General features: G+C 35.7%; 1 protein-coding gene across 1 annotated transcript in view; it reads right to left on the minus strand.

Annotated features, from left to right (window-relative positions):
- LOC123536678 (GATOR complex protein Iml1-like) overlaps nt 1-20,361 on the minus strand; it is a 126,746-nt gene that overhangs the window by 13,347 nt on the left and 93,038 nt on the right. The window contains exons 28-38 of the mRNA XM_053527889.1: nt 18,271-18,420; nt 17,846-17,931; nt 16,085-16,259; nt 15,033-15,115; nt 12,644-12,767; nt 11,008-11,060; nt 10,433-10,501; nt 8,852-8,984; nt 8,115-8,223; nt 5,167-5,382; nt 2,208-2,237 (exon numbers count right to left, since the gene is read on the minus strand). Coding sequence (XP_053383864.1) covers nt 2,208-2,237; nt 5,167-5,382; nt 8,115-8,223; nt 8,852-8,984; nt 10,433-10,501; nt 11,008-11,060; nt 12,644-12,767; nt 15,033-15,115; nt 16,085-16,259; nt 17,846-17,931; nt 18,271-18,420 — 1,228 coding nt within the window. The remainder of the gene's footprint in view (nt 1-2,207; nt 2,238-5,166; nt 5,383-8,114; nt 8,224-8,851; nt 8,985-10,432; nt 10,502-11,007; nt 11,061-12,643; nt 12,768-15,032; nt 15,116-16,084; nt 16,260-17,845; nt 17,932-18,270; nt 18,421-20,361) is intronic.

The raw sequence follows: 20,361 nt of genomic DNA on the forward strand, positions 1-20,361 counted from the left end.
AAACTAAAAGCCATTGCAAGATAGAGCTCCAGTTTACAGGTCAAAATTAAGCTTAAAAACACTCTATTCACTTATTAAGGATTCACTCAAAATCTGTGTTAAGAAAAAAGCAAGCTATTTGACAGTCCACCAACCACCAAAATTAGAAAATGTCCTATAACTAAGCACAATTCATGCATGCTTTAACTGGAATGTCTCATTAACAGGAAGTGATGACTGAAAGCCATTTATCCAAAAAAACCTAGAATAGTATCTTTTTTTTTTTTGAGTTTAACATCGCACCAACACAATTATAGGTCATATGGCAACTTTCCAAATTTCATGGAGGAGGAAGACCCCAGGTGCCCCTCCATGCATTATTTCATTATGAGCAAGCACCTTCAGTAAGCCAGTTGGATAGCTTCCTCATATGAAGAATTCAACGTCCCCAGCTCGAACCAACATCGGTGAGGGTCAAGTTATTTGAAGTCATCAAACTTAACCACTAGGCCACGGAGGTCCCTAGAATAATGCCTGGTAGCCATTATACAGGTAGCATAAATGTTACTGAGAATCTATTTAATCCAGAGTTTTACGTGTTAAACAGTCAGTACTACTGTCTTTCTAAAAAATAAGTTTGATAACAGATAGGTGTTGATGTAATATAACATGAAATAATGATATGAAATAATCAGTTATCTTTTAATAAAACAGGTATTAAATTTTGCCAAATTGTGACAAACAAGCATGTAGACCGATTCATTTTATAGGACCTTGTGACTGAAAATAGGTAAATCTACAAGTATGAAAAATTTCATTATAATCTACATTGTGGAACTTCTTCTACACACAAAATTGCCATCAAAAGTGTGTTCCTTCCAAAGAAGCCCTTTGTGAAACTAACCAACATTTTCAAAGTTTGAAGCAAATCAGGCTAATAGTGTGGGAGGAGTTGGACACACAAGATTTCGGGACATACAGATGGATGTACTTACGTACAGACAACAGCAATGCTATATACCCCTCCCCCCCCCCCACATACATGTATAAGTTAATGTCCAATACTGAAACTGCACTTTGTAATTATATAGATATGCATATTCTGTACTTAAACAACTGCCTTATCTGTATTAGACGTCAAATAACAAGACATGTCTCCATAGATGTCACATGCCCCCGATGGCAATTTGAAATGAATAGTTATGGCGATGTTAGAGTTTAAGGACCTTTGACCTACGGACCTCGGGTCTTGTGCGCGACACTCTCTTACTGTGGTACACATTCATGCCAATAATTTAAATCCATGCATGAATGACAAAGATATGGACCGGACACGCCCATCAATGCACTATTATGAAATATGACCTTTAACGTCTAAGTGTGAACTTGACCTTTGAGCTACGGACCTTGGTCTTGCGTGCGACACTTCGTCTTACATGTGGTACACATTCATGGCCAAGTCCTTTGAAAATCCATCCATGGATACAAAGATATGGACCGACACAATGCACTATCATGAAAAATGACCTTTAACATGTAATTGTACCTTGACCTTTGGAGCTACGGACCTGGTACTTGCGCGCAAGACACGTCGTTTACTGTGTACACATCCATGAGCCAAGTTATTTGAAAATCCATCCATGGATGACAAAGATATGGACCACACGAATGCACTATAATGAAAATACCCTTTAAACGTGTAAGTGTACCTTGACCTTTGAGCTACGACCTGGTCTTGCGTCGACACTTCGTCTTACTGTGGTACACATTCAATGCCAAGGTTATTTAAAAATCCATCCATCGATGACAAAGATAATGGACCGACAACGAAAATTGCGGGACAAAACCGACACCGAAACCGACAGACGGTTCAAAAACTATATTCGACTCCTTCGGTGGCATAAAAACATGGAATTGTAATTTTTCTTTAGCAATTCTAACTAAAACATTCAAAAGTTCAACCAATATTTTAAGAGTTTTAAGGGCAAAGTTTTTGATTAGGTGACAAACAACTTCACTATACCCAGCTCGCAATTATATGGACACATTTGTAATAGAATCATGACATGTGTTCAAAGACTTTCACCCTTCACCCTTTAATGGTGCAAAATTTTACAAATTATGACTATATAACATCAGATAGAGCTGTAGATACAACCATAGTGAACAGAAGGATAAGCATTGCTGTACTAGATGCAGAATATAAACAAGAAGATCTGAGTACAGACCCCGAGCTTTATTTGACATGGCCAGCTCCTCTGAAACATACATACATGCATTACATTAAAATTCATTATACAGCACTGTTCTATGACACATCTGGTGAAAGCAGAGAGGTTGAATTTTCAATATGAGCTCATGTATGTGTAGTAAATCCATAAATATGTACAATAATTATATTTCATACAAATGTGTTACAGAACAAGTATGAAATCTGAGCTGCTCTAGAGAACTTTACTTGTATCACTATAATTAAAAGAATTACCCTAAAATGTTTGAAAAATGTAAATGTGATAAAATGAATAATTACCCAATTAAAATAAAATAATCACCCACTTGCAACTATTAACTGATATAACAAAATTATGCCTAACACTATATCTTGACCTGAGAAATACTGAATCATTCCAACAGAGAAAACATTTCTTAAGGTAGTTCTTGCACATTTGATAAACCGGAAATGATTTTTATACCGGAAACGTAGAATAAAGCTGGATTCTGCGTAGGAAATCAAATCATTTATGAATATGGCAACCATTGAATAAATTTATAAATTGTAACAGTTTTCTACCTTTTCTAAAAGTTTAAAATATGATTTAAAACTCTGACTATGTTAAAATAATTCACATATTACATGAATACCTATAAATAGTAACAAATTTGTGCTGACAATTCCCAGTTATCGCACTGCTTCATGCATTATCACATTCGTAATAAGCCCCAGGGCATTATCGATAATACCCTGGCGTTAGGGCGGAAATAACGTCCGTAAACAGAAATGACTCATGGGTTTCAGGAGGTTAAAACAGCGAATATTTCCATTTAATTTAATCATCTTGACTGAACATCGTGTATTCATTCGTGAAATACGTTTTTTGTCCTTCAAATTATGCATTAGCAAGAAAGTTACAACTATCCAGTATTTGATTCTTACAGTAAATAGACCTCAAACAAATAAATATAGACAACTAAAACTGAAATTTATGTGCCAGAAGATGCAAGCTAGTACCCATAAAAATGACACAAAAAAAATTCTCACTATTTATAGTAAACATGTAATAAACAGGTAAATACATGGAGACGGCCATTGAGTGATAATTGGCCCTGAAGAAATAATAGCCCTCGGGCTAAAGCCCTCGGCTATTATCACCTGCCAGGCTCATTATCACTCAAAGCACCGCTCTCCCATTTATTAACCTATACTTAATGTCTTAAAATTAGCTTCAAATAGGTGGTTCACTTTAATCATGGCAAAATATCTCAGAAATAAACACATGGACCTATACATTTTATTCTCACTCATTATAGACATATGTTTATTACAACTGTGAAGTTTCATTAAAATCTACATGTTGGAAAATTTCTATTCATGAAATGTTTATGAAAGTTTGCTATTTCCAATAGAGAGCTCCAATTATGACAATATTGCGTGAGGTCCCAATTTTTCAATATCAGACTAACAAAAAATCAAGCAACAACAACCCTATCCTTTTTATTTGCGTAATTATCTAGGTATATTCTAAATGTTTTGAAAAATCAGAGTTTAATCAAATTCTACATTGTAGAAAAAAGTTTGATCCAAACATGCAGAACTACCTTAACTATATTTATTACTTCTTTTTTCCCAAACACTCAACCAATTTTGCATATCTAACTGTCCCTACATGCCACTTTTTTGTGCGGAGAAAAATGAAAGCTTAAACTCACACAATCTCCAAATTTCAATCCAGGAAATTCCTTTCTTTTTTTCTTTTATTTTCAAACAATTTTCATTAAAATTAAGGCAAGAGTCTATACTAATAGGAAAAGTGGAATAAAGTATTATAAAGTCTCAAGATATTCAGACAATATGCTACAATACCATTACTTTTTATATACATCTCACATCATGCTTAACATATTTCAAATAATCATTTTTTTTTCTGCAAACATGCTGAAAGAAGACAGATCAACATCTTACAAACGTAAAAGCTGCACAGCCTTTACTTTCAATTTAAAGTGACAATTAGTTTTATTCATATCTCTCTCCCCATCCCATTTCTTTAAATGGTCAGCAACTTTTTCAAAACATTAAAATAGTACATGAATTTTACCAACAGGGGAAAGGTACTATATTTTAGTCATAGAAAAAGACAGAAATTAAGATACTGGAAACAGTTCCATTTTAGTCTACCTTCACACAGAAGACCTAAAACATTACAAACATATTCTGTTATTTAACATATACTGCAGATTTACTGAAATGCAGTTTTAGTTTTGTATTCTAAAATGACCTGACTTGCAGTTACTAAGTTATCCGAATCTTGCTGAAGCATCGAACAAAACAACAGCACAGCATTTTAATCAAAAGTAGGTAAAAATGCCATGCCAATCTGCTAACAAGGTAATATTTACATGCAGCTGGTCCAATTTCTGTTTTCCAAGTATTTTGAAACCTCCCCTGTGACACACCATACACTAGGGTTTCCAGTAAAATGACTCTGATTTTCAATGTATCTAGATTTACATACTATTTCAACATTACCTCTCTGTGCAAAGGAGGTTGTCTGGGTACTAGGTATACAGTCTATCTCAAAACTGGTGATAAATCTAAGTGCACTGAAAATCAGTGACAGTTCTTGTAAATTCTAGTCAAACCCTGGACACAACTGTTTCACACATGAAGCTCTGTACTATTTCAAAGGCTTGAAGCAGGGTCAACTGCATGTAAACATTAGCCTGGTATACGTTGTATGTGACATACTCTTAATAATGGACTAATTAGAATGATTCCTGGATAACCTAGACCTTGGATTTAACCTAAATATTATATCATATAGTTTGTAAAAATCTGTTTAAATCCCAACATTGACTTAACAAACATCTAAATTAGGTTTAATCTTTTTTTGTGACATGGAAACTATATATTTTTCGTGCATAAAAATAAATTTGTAGACATAAGAACTTAACATATTTCACCATATATACCTGACTGCTGAGCCCATGTATGACCGGTTTTATTCAACCCAGTCTGAATTCTCCAATCTTCCTTTAGTGGTGATGTGAAATCAAAAATTGGGGGACTTCTGTCACTTTCCTCAAGGCTGAATTTGACTAGAGTTGTATCAACATCTTCTTGTATAGGAACAAAGGCAACTTCACACCAATCATTTTGGAATAGTGGATTGTAGAACAACTCTTGTTCTGTAAAATTTCAAAACAGGCATTTTGAAAAGTAATTAATTTGAATACCAAACTATTTCAAAGAGACTTCTTTTAACATGAAATTTTCATTTCAACAGAGGAAAATTTGAATTTAATAACAGAAATGGCTTTCCAATTCATATTTCATTAATTATTAAACTGGGTCTAATCTGCTGCAATAATTCGTGACTGACTATATTTTCCACAACTGACATCATTTAAGCAATAGAAAAAGTCTAAATATAAGAGAAACGAAGAAAAATTTTCTTTAACATATTTCTAATAAACTGCTCAAAACATTCAAAATTGTGATCAATGCTGAAGACATTCCTGTTTCGAGCATTTAAGTATGAAACACACTCTTTGCAATACTTATTGTAAATGGATTATTTGTGCTAATATTCCCAAATTTTAAGTCTTATGAATTCAAACAAGATGAGAATATTAACCAACACCATATATAATAAGTAACAAATATTAGTTGTGAATTCTTAACATAAGACCCTTAAATCATAAAATACAAACAATGCAAACTAGAGCTGTCATTGAAGGTGATGAATGTACCCCCATACGCACTGATACAGTACATTGCAATTTGACGCACACAAGATTTCATAATTACGTGGACTGTATGTATATAGACTCTATGTATACAGATAGTAACAAACAAGAGCTGTCTCCATAGGATGACACATGCCCCCGATGGCACTTTGAATGAATAGTTATGGCCGATGTTAGAGTTTAGGACCTTTGACCTACGGACCTGGGTCTTGCGCACGACACGTCGTCTTACTGTAGTACACATTCATGCCCAATGATTTCAAAATCCATGCATGAATGACAAAGATATGGACCGGACACGCCCATCAATGCACTATCATGAAATATGACCTTTAACGTCTAAGTGTGACCTTGACCTTTGAGCTACGGACCTGGGTCTTGCGCATGACACGTCGTCTTACTGTGGTACACATTCATGCCAAGTTATTTGAAAATCCATCCATGGATGACAAAGATATGGACCGGACACGAATGCACTATCATGAAAAATGACCTTTAACGTCTAAGTGTGACCTTGACCTTTGAGCTACGGACCTGGGTCTTGCGCATGACACGTCGTCTTACTGTGGTACACATTCATGCCAAGTTATTTGAAAATCCATCCATGGATGACAAAGATATGGACCGGACACGAATGCACTATCATGAAAAATGACCTTTAACGTCTAAGTGTGACCTTGACCTTTGAGCTACGGACCTGGGTCTTGCGCGCGACACGTCATCTTACTGTGGTACACATTCATGCCAAGTTATTTGAAAATCCATCCATGGATGACAAAGATATGGACCGGACACGAATGCACTATCATGAAAAATGACCTTTAACGTCTAAGTGTGACCTTGACCTTTGAGCTACGGACCTGGGTCTTGCGCGCGACACGTCGTCTTACTGTGGTACACATTCATGCCAAGTTATTTGAAAATCCATCCATCGATGACAAAGATATGGACCGGACACGAAAATTGCGGACAGACTGACAGACCGACAGACAGACTGACAGACCGACAGAAGGTTCAAAAACTATATGCCTCCCTTCGGGGGCATAAAAACAAAGTTTCATAACTCTGCAGAATATTTTTCTGGAAGAATCTAACATGCATCATGCACAAGTAAGGTTGGTACTGATCACTTGTGTGAAGTTTCATTAAATTGTGTGCAATGGTTCAGGAGATTAGGCGCACACAAGATTGCATATGCAGACTCTATGTATATAGCATAGTAACAAAAACAAAGTCCCATAACTCTGCGGAATATTTATCTAAAAGAATGTAACATGCACCATGCACAACTAGGGTTGGTAATGATCACTTGTGTGAAGTTTCATTAAATTGTGTGCAAGGATTCAGGAGATTAGGGGCGCACAAGACTGCATAATTATGCAGACTGTATGTATATAGTATATTAACAAAAAACAAAGTCCCATAACTCTGCAAAATATTTATCTAAAAGAACATAACATGAACCATGCACAACTAGGGTTGGTAATGATCACTTGCGTGAAGTTTCATTAAATTGTGTGCATGGGTTCAGGAGATTAGGCGCACACAAGATTGCATATGCAGACTCTATGTATATAGCATAGTAACAAAAACAAAGTCCCATAACTCTGCAGAATATTTATCTAAAAGAATGTAACATGAACCATGCACAACTAGGGTTGGTAATGATCCCTTGCGTGAAGTTTCATTAAATTGTGTGCATGGGTTCAGGAGATTAGGTGCACACAAGATTGCATAATTATGCAGACTGTATGTATACAGTATATTAACAAAAACAAAGTCCCATAACTCTGCAGAATATTTATCTAAAAGAACGTAACATGAACCATGCATAATAAGGGTTGGTTGTGTTAGGTTTCATTAAATTGTGTGCATGGGTTCAGGAGATTAGGTGTGCACAAGATTGCAAAATCAAAGTCCTGTAACTCTGCAATTTTTTTTTTCTGAAAGAACCTAACATGTACCATGCACAATTACTGCTGTTACTGATCACTTGTGTGAAGTTTCTTTTAACTGTGTCAAGGGGATGAGGAGAGTTTGTGTGCACAAGATTGTGCCTACAGACAGACGGGCAGACAGACAACCTGAAACCAGTATAACCCCCCTTACAACTTCGTTGTTTGAGGAGTACAAAAATACACAATTAAAACCATAAAGGCAGACAGTTTTACCTTCTTTAGATTTGTCCTTTGATACAAATGTATACAGGTAGAATCCATAGATCATCTTATGACCTGGGCTTCCAGAGGCATGGATTATATATCCATCATCATAAACTCTCTGAAATGTTAACAACATAATACGATCTCAATTAAAGATGCAAGCCATCAAAGCATGTAAATTCCAATATCAAGATTCTTAAGTCTTTTTTTTTCAAGTTATCATTTCCCGAGTTAGCTATCCAGTCCAAATAAAGTAGTTCTAGTATGAAGTTTTATCAACTTTAGAAAAGTGACGGACAGCCAGAGGTCGTCAATTCTACCTGGTCTATAAAAACTCATAAGAACCGAACCCTAAAGGTTACAATAATTTTACTATGAAATCCAAAATCTTAAATTAAAGTGAGCTTTATTAACCGATGCTACTGAGAATGTTTGTTGTGAAATGACAAGAAGATGACTAATGAAAACACTGTACAAACAGTCCATTTGCAACCTTTGCCTGAGATGAGCTTAAAACTGATATTCTGTAAGCTGATTTAACTTGTAGCCCTCTGTACATTATTCAGGTAGGCAATTCTGTAGAGTAATCAAACTTGCCCTAAACCAGCTGCATGGCTTCAACACTGAAACAATACCATCATTGCAAACCAGCAGTGTTCACTGGCAAGTGATGTGCTTTTTAACTGAACCATTCCTGCATTACAATACCATATGAATTTCAGGCACTTATTTTACAGTTGTGTTACCTGAAGCATATCCATGGCTGTTTTCACACCTTTAACACCTTTTACATGGTAATAGCACCAGTCTACTATCTCCGCGGAGATAAAACACTGGGTCGGTAAACCATGTTGCTTTGGTAACATTGGAATACCACACCTGAAAGTAACAGATATTTTATCTATGATGAATCGGCATCACAAAATAAACTACATATAAGAGTCACCAAGAACTGGGAAATCTATTATAATGCTGGGAATCTACTTATACAGCAGACTAGTTGTAAATGTTGCCACTTCTGACTAACTCAACAGCCATAACTCCAGAGTTACAAAGACTATACAGCTGGTTATTAAACCTGGCTACAACTGTAAGCCCATAAATATACTGCTTAATTATGGTAAATACTAAATAAGAACTGCATAAGATATTAAGCAAACACTGACAAATTTTGAAATTTTCAAGTTATTCAAGGGCCATAATGCAAGACTGACAGGGACTACCTGGCTGGTTATTAAGCTTATCTAAAAACATTATGATCAAGATTGGTGCTTTGGTGAACAACACATAAGAACTAAACAAGTTAGAGTGTATATTTTTGCAATTTTACATACTTCAAGGGCTATAGCTCCAGAGCCACTGGGACAACTCGGATTGTTTTCAAACTTGGTTGACAATAATGCCAATAAACCATAAACATTGTGATCCAGTTTGGTGAACACAGGGAATGAACTGCTCAATTTGGAGTGGAGTCACAAAGTGAGTAAACCAAGGGCCATTACTCCAGACAGACTTACAAAAATCCAGCTTTGTATAAAACAAGGGCGAGATATTATGCCCACTAACACTGTTTCACCAGTATATCTCATTTACCTTCTAAAGTTTTTGAATGGAAACAATTTCTCTATTTTTCATAACAGTGAATAGGACCTTGAATAAACTGGCCCCAAATACAATCCAAACCTTGGTCTCAATAGAAGCTATCTATAAACCAAGTTTGGTGACAACAGATATATCCAAACTAAAAACATTGAGCAGAAATCATTCTTCTGTATTTAATAACTGTGACCTTGATCTTGAGTGGAATTGTCATCTCCACTTATGCTACCTAAAAAGCAAGTTTCATCATTATAATTTTCTTCTTTATTGATGCTATCAACTTGCACGCTCAAACAACTACATTTTTGAAAACATGGATTAGAAAAAAACTAGAATTTGTCTGTAGGACACAGGGTGTGCCCCCCTCCCCCCTTCCCACTGGTACATTTGTCACAAATAAGTGAAATAATTCAAATGTTTGCAGTCTTAATTGGGTATAGCCTCAAAAAAAGTATGAAAAGGATTCATTATTCTATACCACATACTTCTTGAGCTATGAGCATCAAAACTCAAAAAAATTCACTATTTTAGCTATTTCAAGGGTCATAAGTCTGTAATAAATGCTAAGATTCTCAAGAAGAATGCCAAGTGTGCAAGGTCACAAAAATATGGAATCTTAAAACAAACCATTCCCAAATCTCTCATTCTAAAGTAACCTTTTAAAATGACAGAGCAAAGAAGAGTGAAGTACACTACTTTTCGTAACCTTCTATCTGTACTAAACTTACCCAGGATCCAACATCCATTTTACAATCTTCTCTGAAGGTGAATTTACTGTCAGTATTTCCGACTCTGGTCTGAAAAAAACAAACAAACAAAAAACTAAATACATGATGGAATCATTATGATATATTATCAATCAACATTGTTTCTGTATAAAAAAAACTGTACTTTCTTCACTTATAAAGTAGATCAATGGTTGTGTTCAGTAAGAAGTAGACAAAATTACTGACTTGAAAGGTCACAAGTTAGATCCCTTGTCAGAGAAATGTTCTCTGTAACAATCTGAAAGAAAACAAAAAGACTGACAATGTGACTTCCACCACTGATTATATCTATAAGTTGTCAATCCCTTGTGAAGGATGTTAGTATTGGTACACATTCCATTGACACTAATTAAAATTAACTGATCTCCACTACATTATTGAAATACTAAAAACTGGAGTGAAATCATTTTTTCTTTTACCTTTAAGAAAGGTCAAGCAACATGTGAAAATTTCCTGATTACATTGTGATTAAACAACATAGGAAAACACTGTGTTCATGCATACACTTCAAAACACTTCCAGAAAAAAATCTTTACCTTGTATCTGGCTGAGGTATTCCTTGGGGATTCTCATCAAGGAATTCTTTATGCTGAAATGTTCAATAAAGTACTGATGAATGATGAAACAATGAAATCCTTAAAACAGATGGATGCTCCCCGATAATGCTTTTTCAAGCCATTATAGTGCATGTAGCATGTTCTAGAAAAGTACCATGCAAGAACTTGGGACATAGATATATGTCCTATGCTCTGTGCTTCCTTTTACTGTAATTTAAAGTGACTGCAAGTTTCAATTAACAATCAGAAATCATGAATATTCTTTTCACTAAACAAGCCTAAATCATGCATTTTAAGGCAAAAGTCATTGATATAATGTTACTCTTCTGTCTGCTTTATTTTTTAAATCATTCAAGGCAGTGAGATAAAGTTAAATATCCACTTAAAATGAGAATATTATAAAATTTCAATATTTCCCCCCCCCCCCCCCCCCCCCCAATTCAACACAATAACTCTAAAGTTAGTTAAGATATCCAGACAACTGCCCTATAGTGACCTATATTTGTCTTAAGTTTCATAAAAATCTGTCAATAGGTTATTCAGACACAGTAAAAATTCCTATTTTTTATGTAATCAAGGAGAAAAAGTCTGCTTTTACTAGGTCAAGGGGGATAACAACACACATGAGCAATGGTCATGTACTAATTAATAATCATGTGAGGTTTGGTGATTCTAACTATACTTTTTTTTAAACTATATGCATTTTCAATTTCAGACAGATGGATGCACAGAAACACATACAGATGGACAGATAAGACGGACGGCAGGATGGACAATGCAAATTCTATATCTCTTTGCCTACAGTAGGGGATTATTAAGTCCAAACAGGCAGACAATTTATCTCTGGTTCTTCTGCACTGCAATACTTCTAATGATATCTATGAACACTCCAAGTTACATTGTAATCTCTTAAGCAGTTATGGAGTTGTGCTCCAAAAAAGGAAAATTTTTTTTTTTTTTGTTGGATTTAACGTCTCATCAACACATGATAGGTCATGTGGCGACTTTCCAGCTTTAATGGTGGAGAAAGACCCCAGGTGCCCCTCCATGCATTATTTCATTACGAGCGGGCACCTGGGTTGAACCACCGACCTTCCGTAAGCCAGCTGGATGGCTTCCTCACATGAAGAATTCAACGCCCCGAGTGAGGCTCAAACCCACATCGATGAGGGGCAAGTGATTTGAAGTCAGTGACCTTAACCACTCGGCCAAGGAGGCCCCTCCAGGAAAGGAAAAAACAAATGGTGCTACGATATACTTTATGTAGCAAAGCTATGTGAAAACTCATCAAGTCAGGAAGTAATGATAATATGCACATCTATTATTAGTGAAGCATTCACTGAAATTTCTGTGAAACCCTGCAGGCTCTTTTGGAAATGAATTCTGAACAAGATTCTCTATGTAGACTTAAAGGTCAATAACGTGAAAGCAAAAATCATTATTTTCATAATTTACAATATTTACAGATAAACTGCTCTCATTGGCCAAGTTGAAGTCATATTACATTCAGTTCTCTTCATTTTATCCAATGCTACAAGACAATGTGTAAAGCCTGCCATATGCTGTTCAACTATAATGTAAATATAACATGTACAACTGGAAAATTTATACTCACCAAACAACTTGTTTTTCTTGTCACAGCTGTTCTCTTCATCTTGTTGAGAGTTTCAAGATATCGCGTAAATCCAGTCACCAATTGTTTTAACTCTACAGCAGTTTTGTCTTCATATATATCACACCTAAAACACAAACTTTATTATCCATATTTTATCATTCATTCTAACACGATCCGCAGCAATTGCTATATAAACATATAGCAAAATCGCCTATACATGAACCTACAATAAAATATGGTTGGCTGTTACATTTCACCCCCTATGATTGTAACATAAGAGATTCTACTTCAGTTCCATTACATACGAATTATTTCAGGGTCTAACGGTTGAAAACAGCATTTCAAAAACATAAATATAATAAAAAGTCATACTGAGTTATGTGTAGGTCCGTAAAACACGTTCTGATCTTTACGAGCGAATTCAACTAGCTTAATTATGATTCAGCGGTGACGTCATAAATGTATGACATAAAGTATGACGTCATAATGATGTGACGTCATATAAAAGTTAAGCTCGTCACTCGTAACACAGGGTCAACTAGCCTAATTTGATGCTTCTGTTCATAATTAGTTTGCGAGCTGTTAGATTACTAATTTATGAACACTTCTCAAAATTCTGATAAAAAAGAAACACATATCTATACGTTCCATTGGCTATGCAACACTTTCTAACCATAGGGGGTAAATTGTAACAGCATATGACCCGAATGACGTATTACGCTGAAAATGTAGTACTGTAAAATGCAAATTATTTGCGTTGTTAGAATCGAAATAATAAATATGTTCCAATAATTTTATCAATTAATAAAACATGGGCAGTCATTTGGATGCGAATAATTAAATCTCTCGTGCTAAGCACTCGTGATTTAATTATTACGCATCCAAACTCCTGCCCATATTTTATTAACTGATAAAATATAGGAACAGATTTATTATTTCTTAAGTAAACAGAATTATCAGTAATAATTTCAGAACAATTCCTTGACTCAAGTTTCTATCCTCAAACATTTCAATAACATCTTTAAGCAGATACATTAAGAGCAAAGTTCGGTCTGACTGAGTCTATTCATGAGAGGTAATGAAATATGAAACACCCCTCATGCCCTCTAACACCAGCTTAACCCAAATTCTAACAAGGCAGTCTGAAAGACAGCTAAATCCCCCACCACTGCTATGGATAGTGAAAGGGTAAACCCTTGACCTTGAACTGACATGGCTGACTCATGAATTCTGCACGTCTTAATGAGGTGATCATTTGACCCAAGTTTCATGAAAATCCTTCAAGGGGTTTAGGAGATACAGAGCTCTAACCTTTGACCTTGAGTTGTGACCTTGACTTTGAGTTGACATGGCCGACTCATGAGTTCTTGATGAGGTGATCATTTGACCCAAGTTTGATGAAAATCCTTCAAGGGGTTTAGGAGATACAGAGTGCACACAAAAAGGAAGGCTCAAACCTTTGATCCTAAGCAATGACCTTGACCTTGAGCCGGCATGGCTGTCTCATAAGTTCTGCACACTGTTTTGTTTAGGTGATCATTTGACCCAAGTTTTATCAAATTCCTTCAAGGGGTTTGGGAGATAGAGAGCAGACACTAAATGGAAGGCTAAAACCTTTGACCTTGAGTTGTGACCTTGACCTTGAGCTGACATGGCTGACTCATGAGTTCTGCACATCGCCTTGATGAGGTCATCATTTGACCCAAGTTTCATATGAATCCTTCAAGGAAATTAGGAGATACAGAGCAGACACAAAATGGAAGGCTCAAACCTTTGACCTTCAGTTGTGACCTTGACCTTGAGCCGGCATGGCTGACTCATAAGTTCTGCACATCGCCTTGATGATGTGATCATTTGACCCAAGTTTGATGAAAATCCTTCAAGGGGTTTAGGAGATATAGAGCGGACACAAACAGAAGGCTCAAACCTTTCACCCTAAGTTGTGACCTTGACCTTGAACGGAGACCATTCCTATAACCCCCCACCACTTGTGGCGGGAAATTAATAAATCTGAACAGACTCCACGAGCTGAACAGATCAGAAAGTTTGACCACACATAGACTAAGTTTTAACAGCTACAAAATGGCACTTAAAAAATTGCCATTATGATACTACTAAAATACACAACATATTGTTGTATAGGGCTTCAAATCATATGACAACTTTCCAAGAGCAATTATTTACGACTATTTAACACAATGTCAGACACCTGTTGTCACTTGTAGAAAAATGTCCTGCAAGTCAGCTACCTTAATCCACTTCTCCTTTTTTATGTGGCGTATTCAAACTATTACAAGAATGGCAAAAATGTGAAATCTACTCTGTCCGGCAAAACTATAAGCTGGTATTGCCTATTCCAGAATGTCCAAGTAAAGTTATTAGAACTTACCTTTGAGATCCATCAATAATCTTCTTTGTAGCTTGGTTGGAACAGGGTAATATGAAGAATCTGCTTCTCCAGAACTTTAGAGACTGTAAAATAAGAGGAGACTAAAGTGATTAGCATACATTCTTGATCTAAGTATTATACAGTTTAAAACAGTACAACAAATCAAACATTAATTGCAGCTCATTTCTCTTCACTGACTAGAAAGTCCAAACCTCTTCTTCTATCATCTGACCTAGTCACCTAGTTTTTGACCTCAGAATACCCAGTTTTATACTTGACCTAGATTTTACTGAGACAAAACTTTTCAAAAATTTTATGAAGTTAAGATAGAAAATGTGGCCTCTAGAGTTTTTGTAGGCCTCTAGTATTTGACACCAGATGACCAAGAAAAGAACTCATCCCAGACTGACACAAACATTTTGACCAAGTTTCATTTAGACTGAACCAAATTGAGACCTCTAGAGTGTTAACAGTCAACAGTCATAAGGTGACAAGGATAACTCTCCTTTCCTTTTTTGTGCTCAGGTGAGCTAACAAGAGCTGTCCATAAGACAGCCAATGCTCGACTTTTCGAATCAGGAAAATTAACCTAAATGTTAAAGTATCTCTATCTTCCCACAAAATTTAATGGAAATGCGGTTATGGGTACCCCCAACCTTTGTCAACCCCTGAAAACATATGTAACAAACATCTTTTCTTTATTGTGATCATATGTGTTAAGTTTCTTAACCCCTTTTAAAGGAATGGAATTAGTTTAAGTCACAAACTCCCAAGGGACAATTATGCCAGAGTACACATTATGTTTCAGTCAAAGAATGCATAACTCTGCAATTCCTGTACCAAGTTTGAAAAAAGGATGCCCCACATAATTATATATACTTCATGTTAATCATGGAATGGAGTTTCATTTGATTCTCAATGAAAATGTAAAAGTAGTTTGCACCACAAAGTCTGGGTAATGGATTGACAGGCCATCCGACTAACTAACTGACTATCAGATTACTCCTACATAACCCCTAAAATTCACTTTCAGAGGAATAATAATAACATACATCCATAAGACCAAAGTCTCCCTCTCCTCTAGTACAGATGTACTGATCTAAATAGTTCCAGTTGTAGTTTTCTAGTTTCTCGTTTCTGAACTCACTCCAGGAAATATCGTAGTGGAAAGAATCAGGGGCCTGAAATCTGTACTTGTAGCTGTAACACATCTGTGAATTGGGATGTCTGAAAGAGAACATGACAGTATTATTGTGCGATGTCAGTTTTTAGCATCTTACAATTTTTCAAATATTTGATGTCATTGCTCATTATCACTGAAATATTTCTGTTTTTTCAATGTTAAAACTTACTGTATATGTAGATTTATTGCCGGTGGTTTAATTTTGGCTATATTGGTGGTCAACAACGAATATGCCAATTCTAAACATCGCTAAATATAAGCACCAATCTTTAATGACATCCGCCGATAATTCAATCTAAGGGAGATAACTGGCAATGACTACTCTGTTGGCAAATACTACATGTCATTATCGATTTGTTTACTGGTGAAGACGCACAATACTGACAATAACTAATGCTTTGGTATGTTTCTTTAACCTCTAAGGGTGACCTTGACCTTGTAGCTAAAGGTTTGTCAACAAATTGTCAAGTTATGTTGCAAGTTTGTGCCAAGTTACCTGGATATCCATCAATTCATATTAAAGATACAGACTGGAAACAAATGATGTATAATCTATGACCTCAGTGACCTTGACCTTTAAGGTTAGGGTATGGTCTTGAATATGATATGCCTTCTTATTAGGGTGAATGTTTGTGCCAAATTACCTGAATATGAAAAATAACCTCATAGTATGACCTTGACCTTTAAGATAACAATCTGGGTCTTACACTTGACAAGTCTTGTTATGGTAGTTATCAATTAAATGTTATTTCAAAATCCAACAATACACACCAGTCACTTGCTGAACACATTTTGTGCGCACAAAAACAAACACACACCTGGACACACACACACACAGGGTAACATTATATACACTATATTTTAAAAGGCAGGGGCAAAATAAAAAGGATCAAGGCAGCATGAACAAGAGCACCGCAATGCGGAGGAATATACGCCGGAAGGTATGACCTTTGACCCCTAAGTGTGACCCTGACCTTGAAGAGAGTCATCCAGAACATGTGCTCTGTGCATCGTCTTGATGTGGTGAACATTTGTGCCAAGTTTCTTTAAAATCCATCAAGCAGTTCAGGAGTTACAGAGCGGACACGAAACATAGTCATATGACTTTTGACCCCTAAGTGTGACCTTGACCTTGAAGTGTGCCATCCAGAACATGTGCTCTGCACATTGTCTTGATGTGTTGAACATCTGTGTCAACCTTCTTTGAAATCTTTCAAGGGGTTCAGGTATGACCTTTGACATCTAAATGTGACCTTGACCTTGAAGAGAACATCTGAAACATGTGCTCTGCACCTTGTCTTGATGTGGTGAACATTTGTGCCAAATTTCTTTAAAATCCTTCAAGCAGTTCAAGAGTTATAGAGCTGACATGAAATAAAGTCACCCCTAAGTGTGACTTTGACCTTGAAGCAAGCCATCCAGAACATGCGCTCTGCACGTCGTCTCAATGTGGTGAACATTTTTGTCAAGTTTCTTTGAAATCCTTCAATGGGTTCAAGTTACAGAGCGGACACAAAATTGTTAACGGGCGGACAGACAAACACCGGCGTCATAACATAGGTTGGCAGGAGTGACAACTGAACAATTAATTCATTATGACCTTAACTGAATTTTGTTTTCTTTCACAAACCTTGGTCTATATCTAGTCACAGTGATTGTAGGTCCAGACAACGTCAACTTGTGGAAGATCCTTCCTATACTAAGGTACACCTCCTCCTGTTCCAAAACAAAATAGTCTGTTTTTTCTTAAACTTCACACATTGTAAATTTTGGGATTTTTTGGTGACTTTAAATAATTGGCTAATTTGATTACAAGAGATCACACAGAAATCATATTATATTGAAATAATCATGATGTGATGTTTTTAATTACCTAGCAGAAAACTTTAAGGCTTGAGCCCAAAATATATACATGATTTGCCAGATCGGTTTCAAAATCTACCATTAATAATGGTTTGGCTCAGATGAGACTGATCATGTCTGATTCACTAGACTGGTTCCAGGCTGCTTTTCTAGATTTTCTAGGGGCATTATCTGATTAAGAATAATACTTACATCCTGCTCCTCCCGGGGTCTGGCTCGGATGAGACCAGACATGTGGGAAATTTGTGGGCTTGAGCCCAAGATATACCTTGGATTAGCCTGGGTGCTTCCCAGTATTTGTGGACCACTACTTGGTTTCAGCATTGTAATCAACTGAAAACCCTGAAAGATAATGGAAGGGTTTTCAAATTTAACTGATAACTGATAAGTACCAATGATTTTTTTTCTATTTTAACTTGTGCCAACAAAGCCTTTAAACTGCGGAATACCAAGGCTATGTGATCCAGGACAGTGAGATTATTCCATACCATGTATTTGTTATTAAATTGTCAACAATTTTCACAAATGCCAAGTAACAGATCCTTGATCGTAAGGGGTTATTTTATGCTGCTGATAGCTAAAAAAATTCAATAAAAAAAACATACCTGTATATATATTTTTAAAACTTTTCATTGGTTTTAATTTTACACAATGAATTTTCCTTGCAAGTAAAATTAATTCAATTAAAAAATCTGCAAAGAACCTAGTTTTTGTTTTACTTCCCTAGGAAACCTGTAGAATAATTCACAAGGATAAACATGGTAAATTAAGTTCAGCTCTTGAAAAAAGTTTGTATGACAAGCGCTGACTAATAGAAGATTGATTTAAAAATTGGGGTCAAATATTTCAAGAATTTAGACAAAGTAATAAAAGATAGACAACAATGATCTGATTACTATATTTCGACAAGTCATTGCACTAAATGGCAATATATTGAGCCATAATTCAAAGTCAAAAACGGCCATAATCAGATCAAATGGTTAGTGTACACATTGCTACAGATGGAAATCATAAATGATAAACAAGAGACTCAAAGTTTAAAAGCCATATGGTTCAATAGTTGCAAAACAATGGACTTTATAAAACAGACTAATTTCCAAGTCCAACAAGGGCCATGAATTCACCAAAATAGATGACAGATTATTTCTCTTTCCTACAGATGAGAACTTGTATACTAAACAAGTGATAAAAGTTAAAGCCATATTCAAACACTTACAAAAATATATAAACTGTACGAAAAAACATTAAAAACACTAGATTTTTAAGTCAAAAGGCCATAATACAAGCAAAATGCTTGTGAAGTTAAGTACTACCTGCTATTAACGTCACAATGTGATGGTAATCAGGTGTTAAAGTTTCAAGCTTTATCTCAAAAGATTTGCACAAAATAAATGAACTGGTACGAAAATATAACCAAGATGTCTAGTCGAAGGGGCTATAATTCAGCCAAATTCCCCGATAGTATGTCTCCTGCCTATAACTGACATGGTTATGTAAACAACTTGTTGAATTAGTTCAAGCTTTTTACTAAAAGACTTTGTCAAATATGAACTAAAATACTTAATATTAACCAAGATTTCAAGTCGAAAGGGCCATAAATCAGCCCAAATCCCTTAGAGTAATATAATCATTGCCTATAACTGCCAAATGATGTTAGAAAACAAGTTTGAAAGTACAAAGTTTTATCTCAATAAGATTTTCAAAATATGATCTGTACGTAAACTTAACCATGATTTCTAAGTCAAAAGGGCCATAAATTCAGCAAAATGCTTGATGGAGTTTATGTCCTTGCCTATAACTGGCCATGATGATGGTAAACAGTGTTGAAAGTTTCAAAGCTTTATCTTAAAATACTTTGTCAAAATATGAACTGTACGAAAAACTTAACCATGATTTCTAAGTCAAAAGGGGCCATAATTCAGCCAAAATCCTTGATGGAGTTACGTGCTCTTGCCTATAACTGGCCATGATGATGGTAAACAAGTGTTGAAAGTTTCAAAGCTTTATCTCAAAAGACTTTGTCAAAATGTGGACTGGTACGAAAAACTTAACCAAGGTGTGACGCCGACACCGTGGTGAGTAGGATAGCTCTACTTATTCTTCGAATAGTCGAGCTAAAAATAAAGTTTGTTAGTATAAGAGATGAGTGAATCAGAAGTCAGACGATAGCTTAAAAGTCAATTTTGTTGGGAATTTTTAAGTAACTTTAAGTTTCAAGGTAGAAAAAAAACTCCAACTGTTGATCTAGGACTTATTACTGGCATAGCAGGGCATCTAAATAGA

This window comes from Mercenaria mercenaria, chromosome 17 (genome assembly GCF_021730395.1).
Source record: "Mercenaria mercenaria strain notata chromosome 17, MADL_Memer_1, whole genome shotgun sequence".
Classification (NCBI taxonomy): Eukaryota; Metazoa; Mollusca; class Bivalvia; order Venerida; family Veneridae; genus Mercenaria; species Mercenaria mercenaria.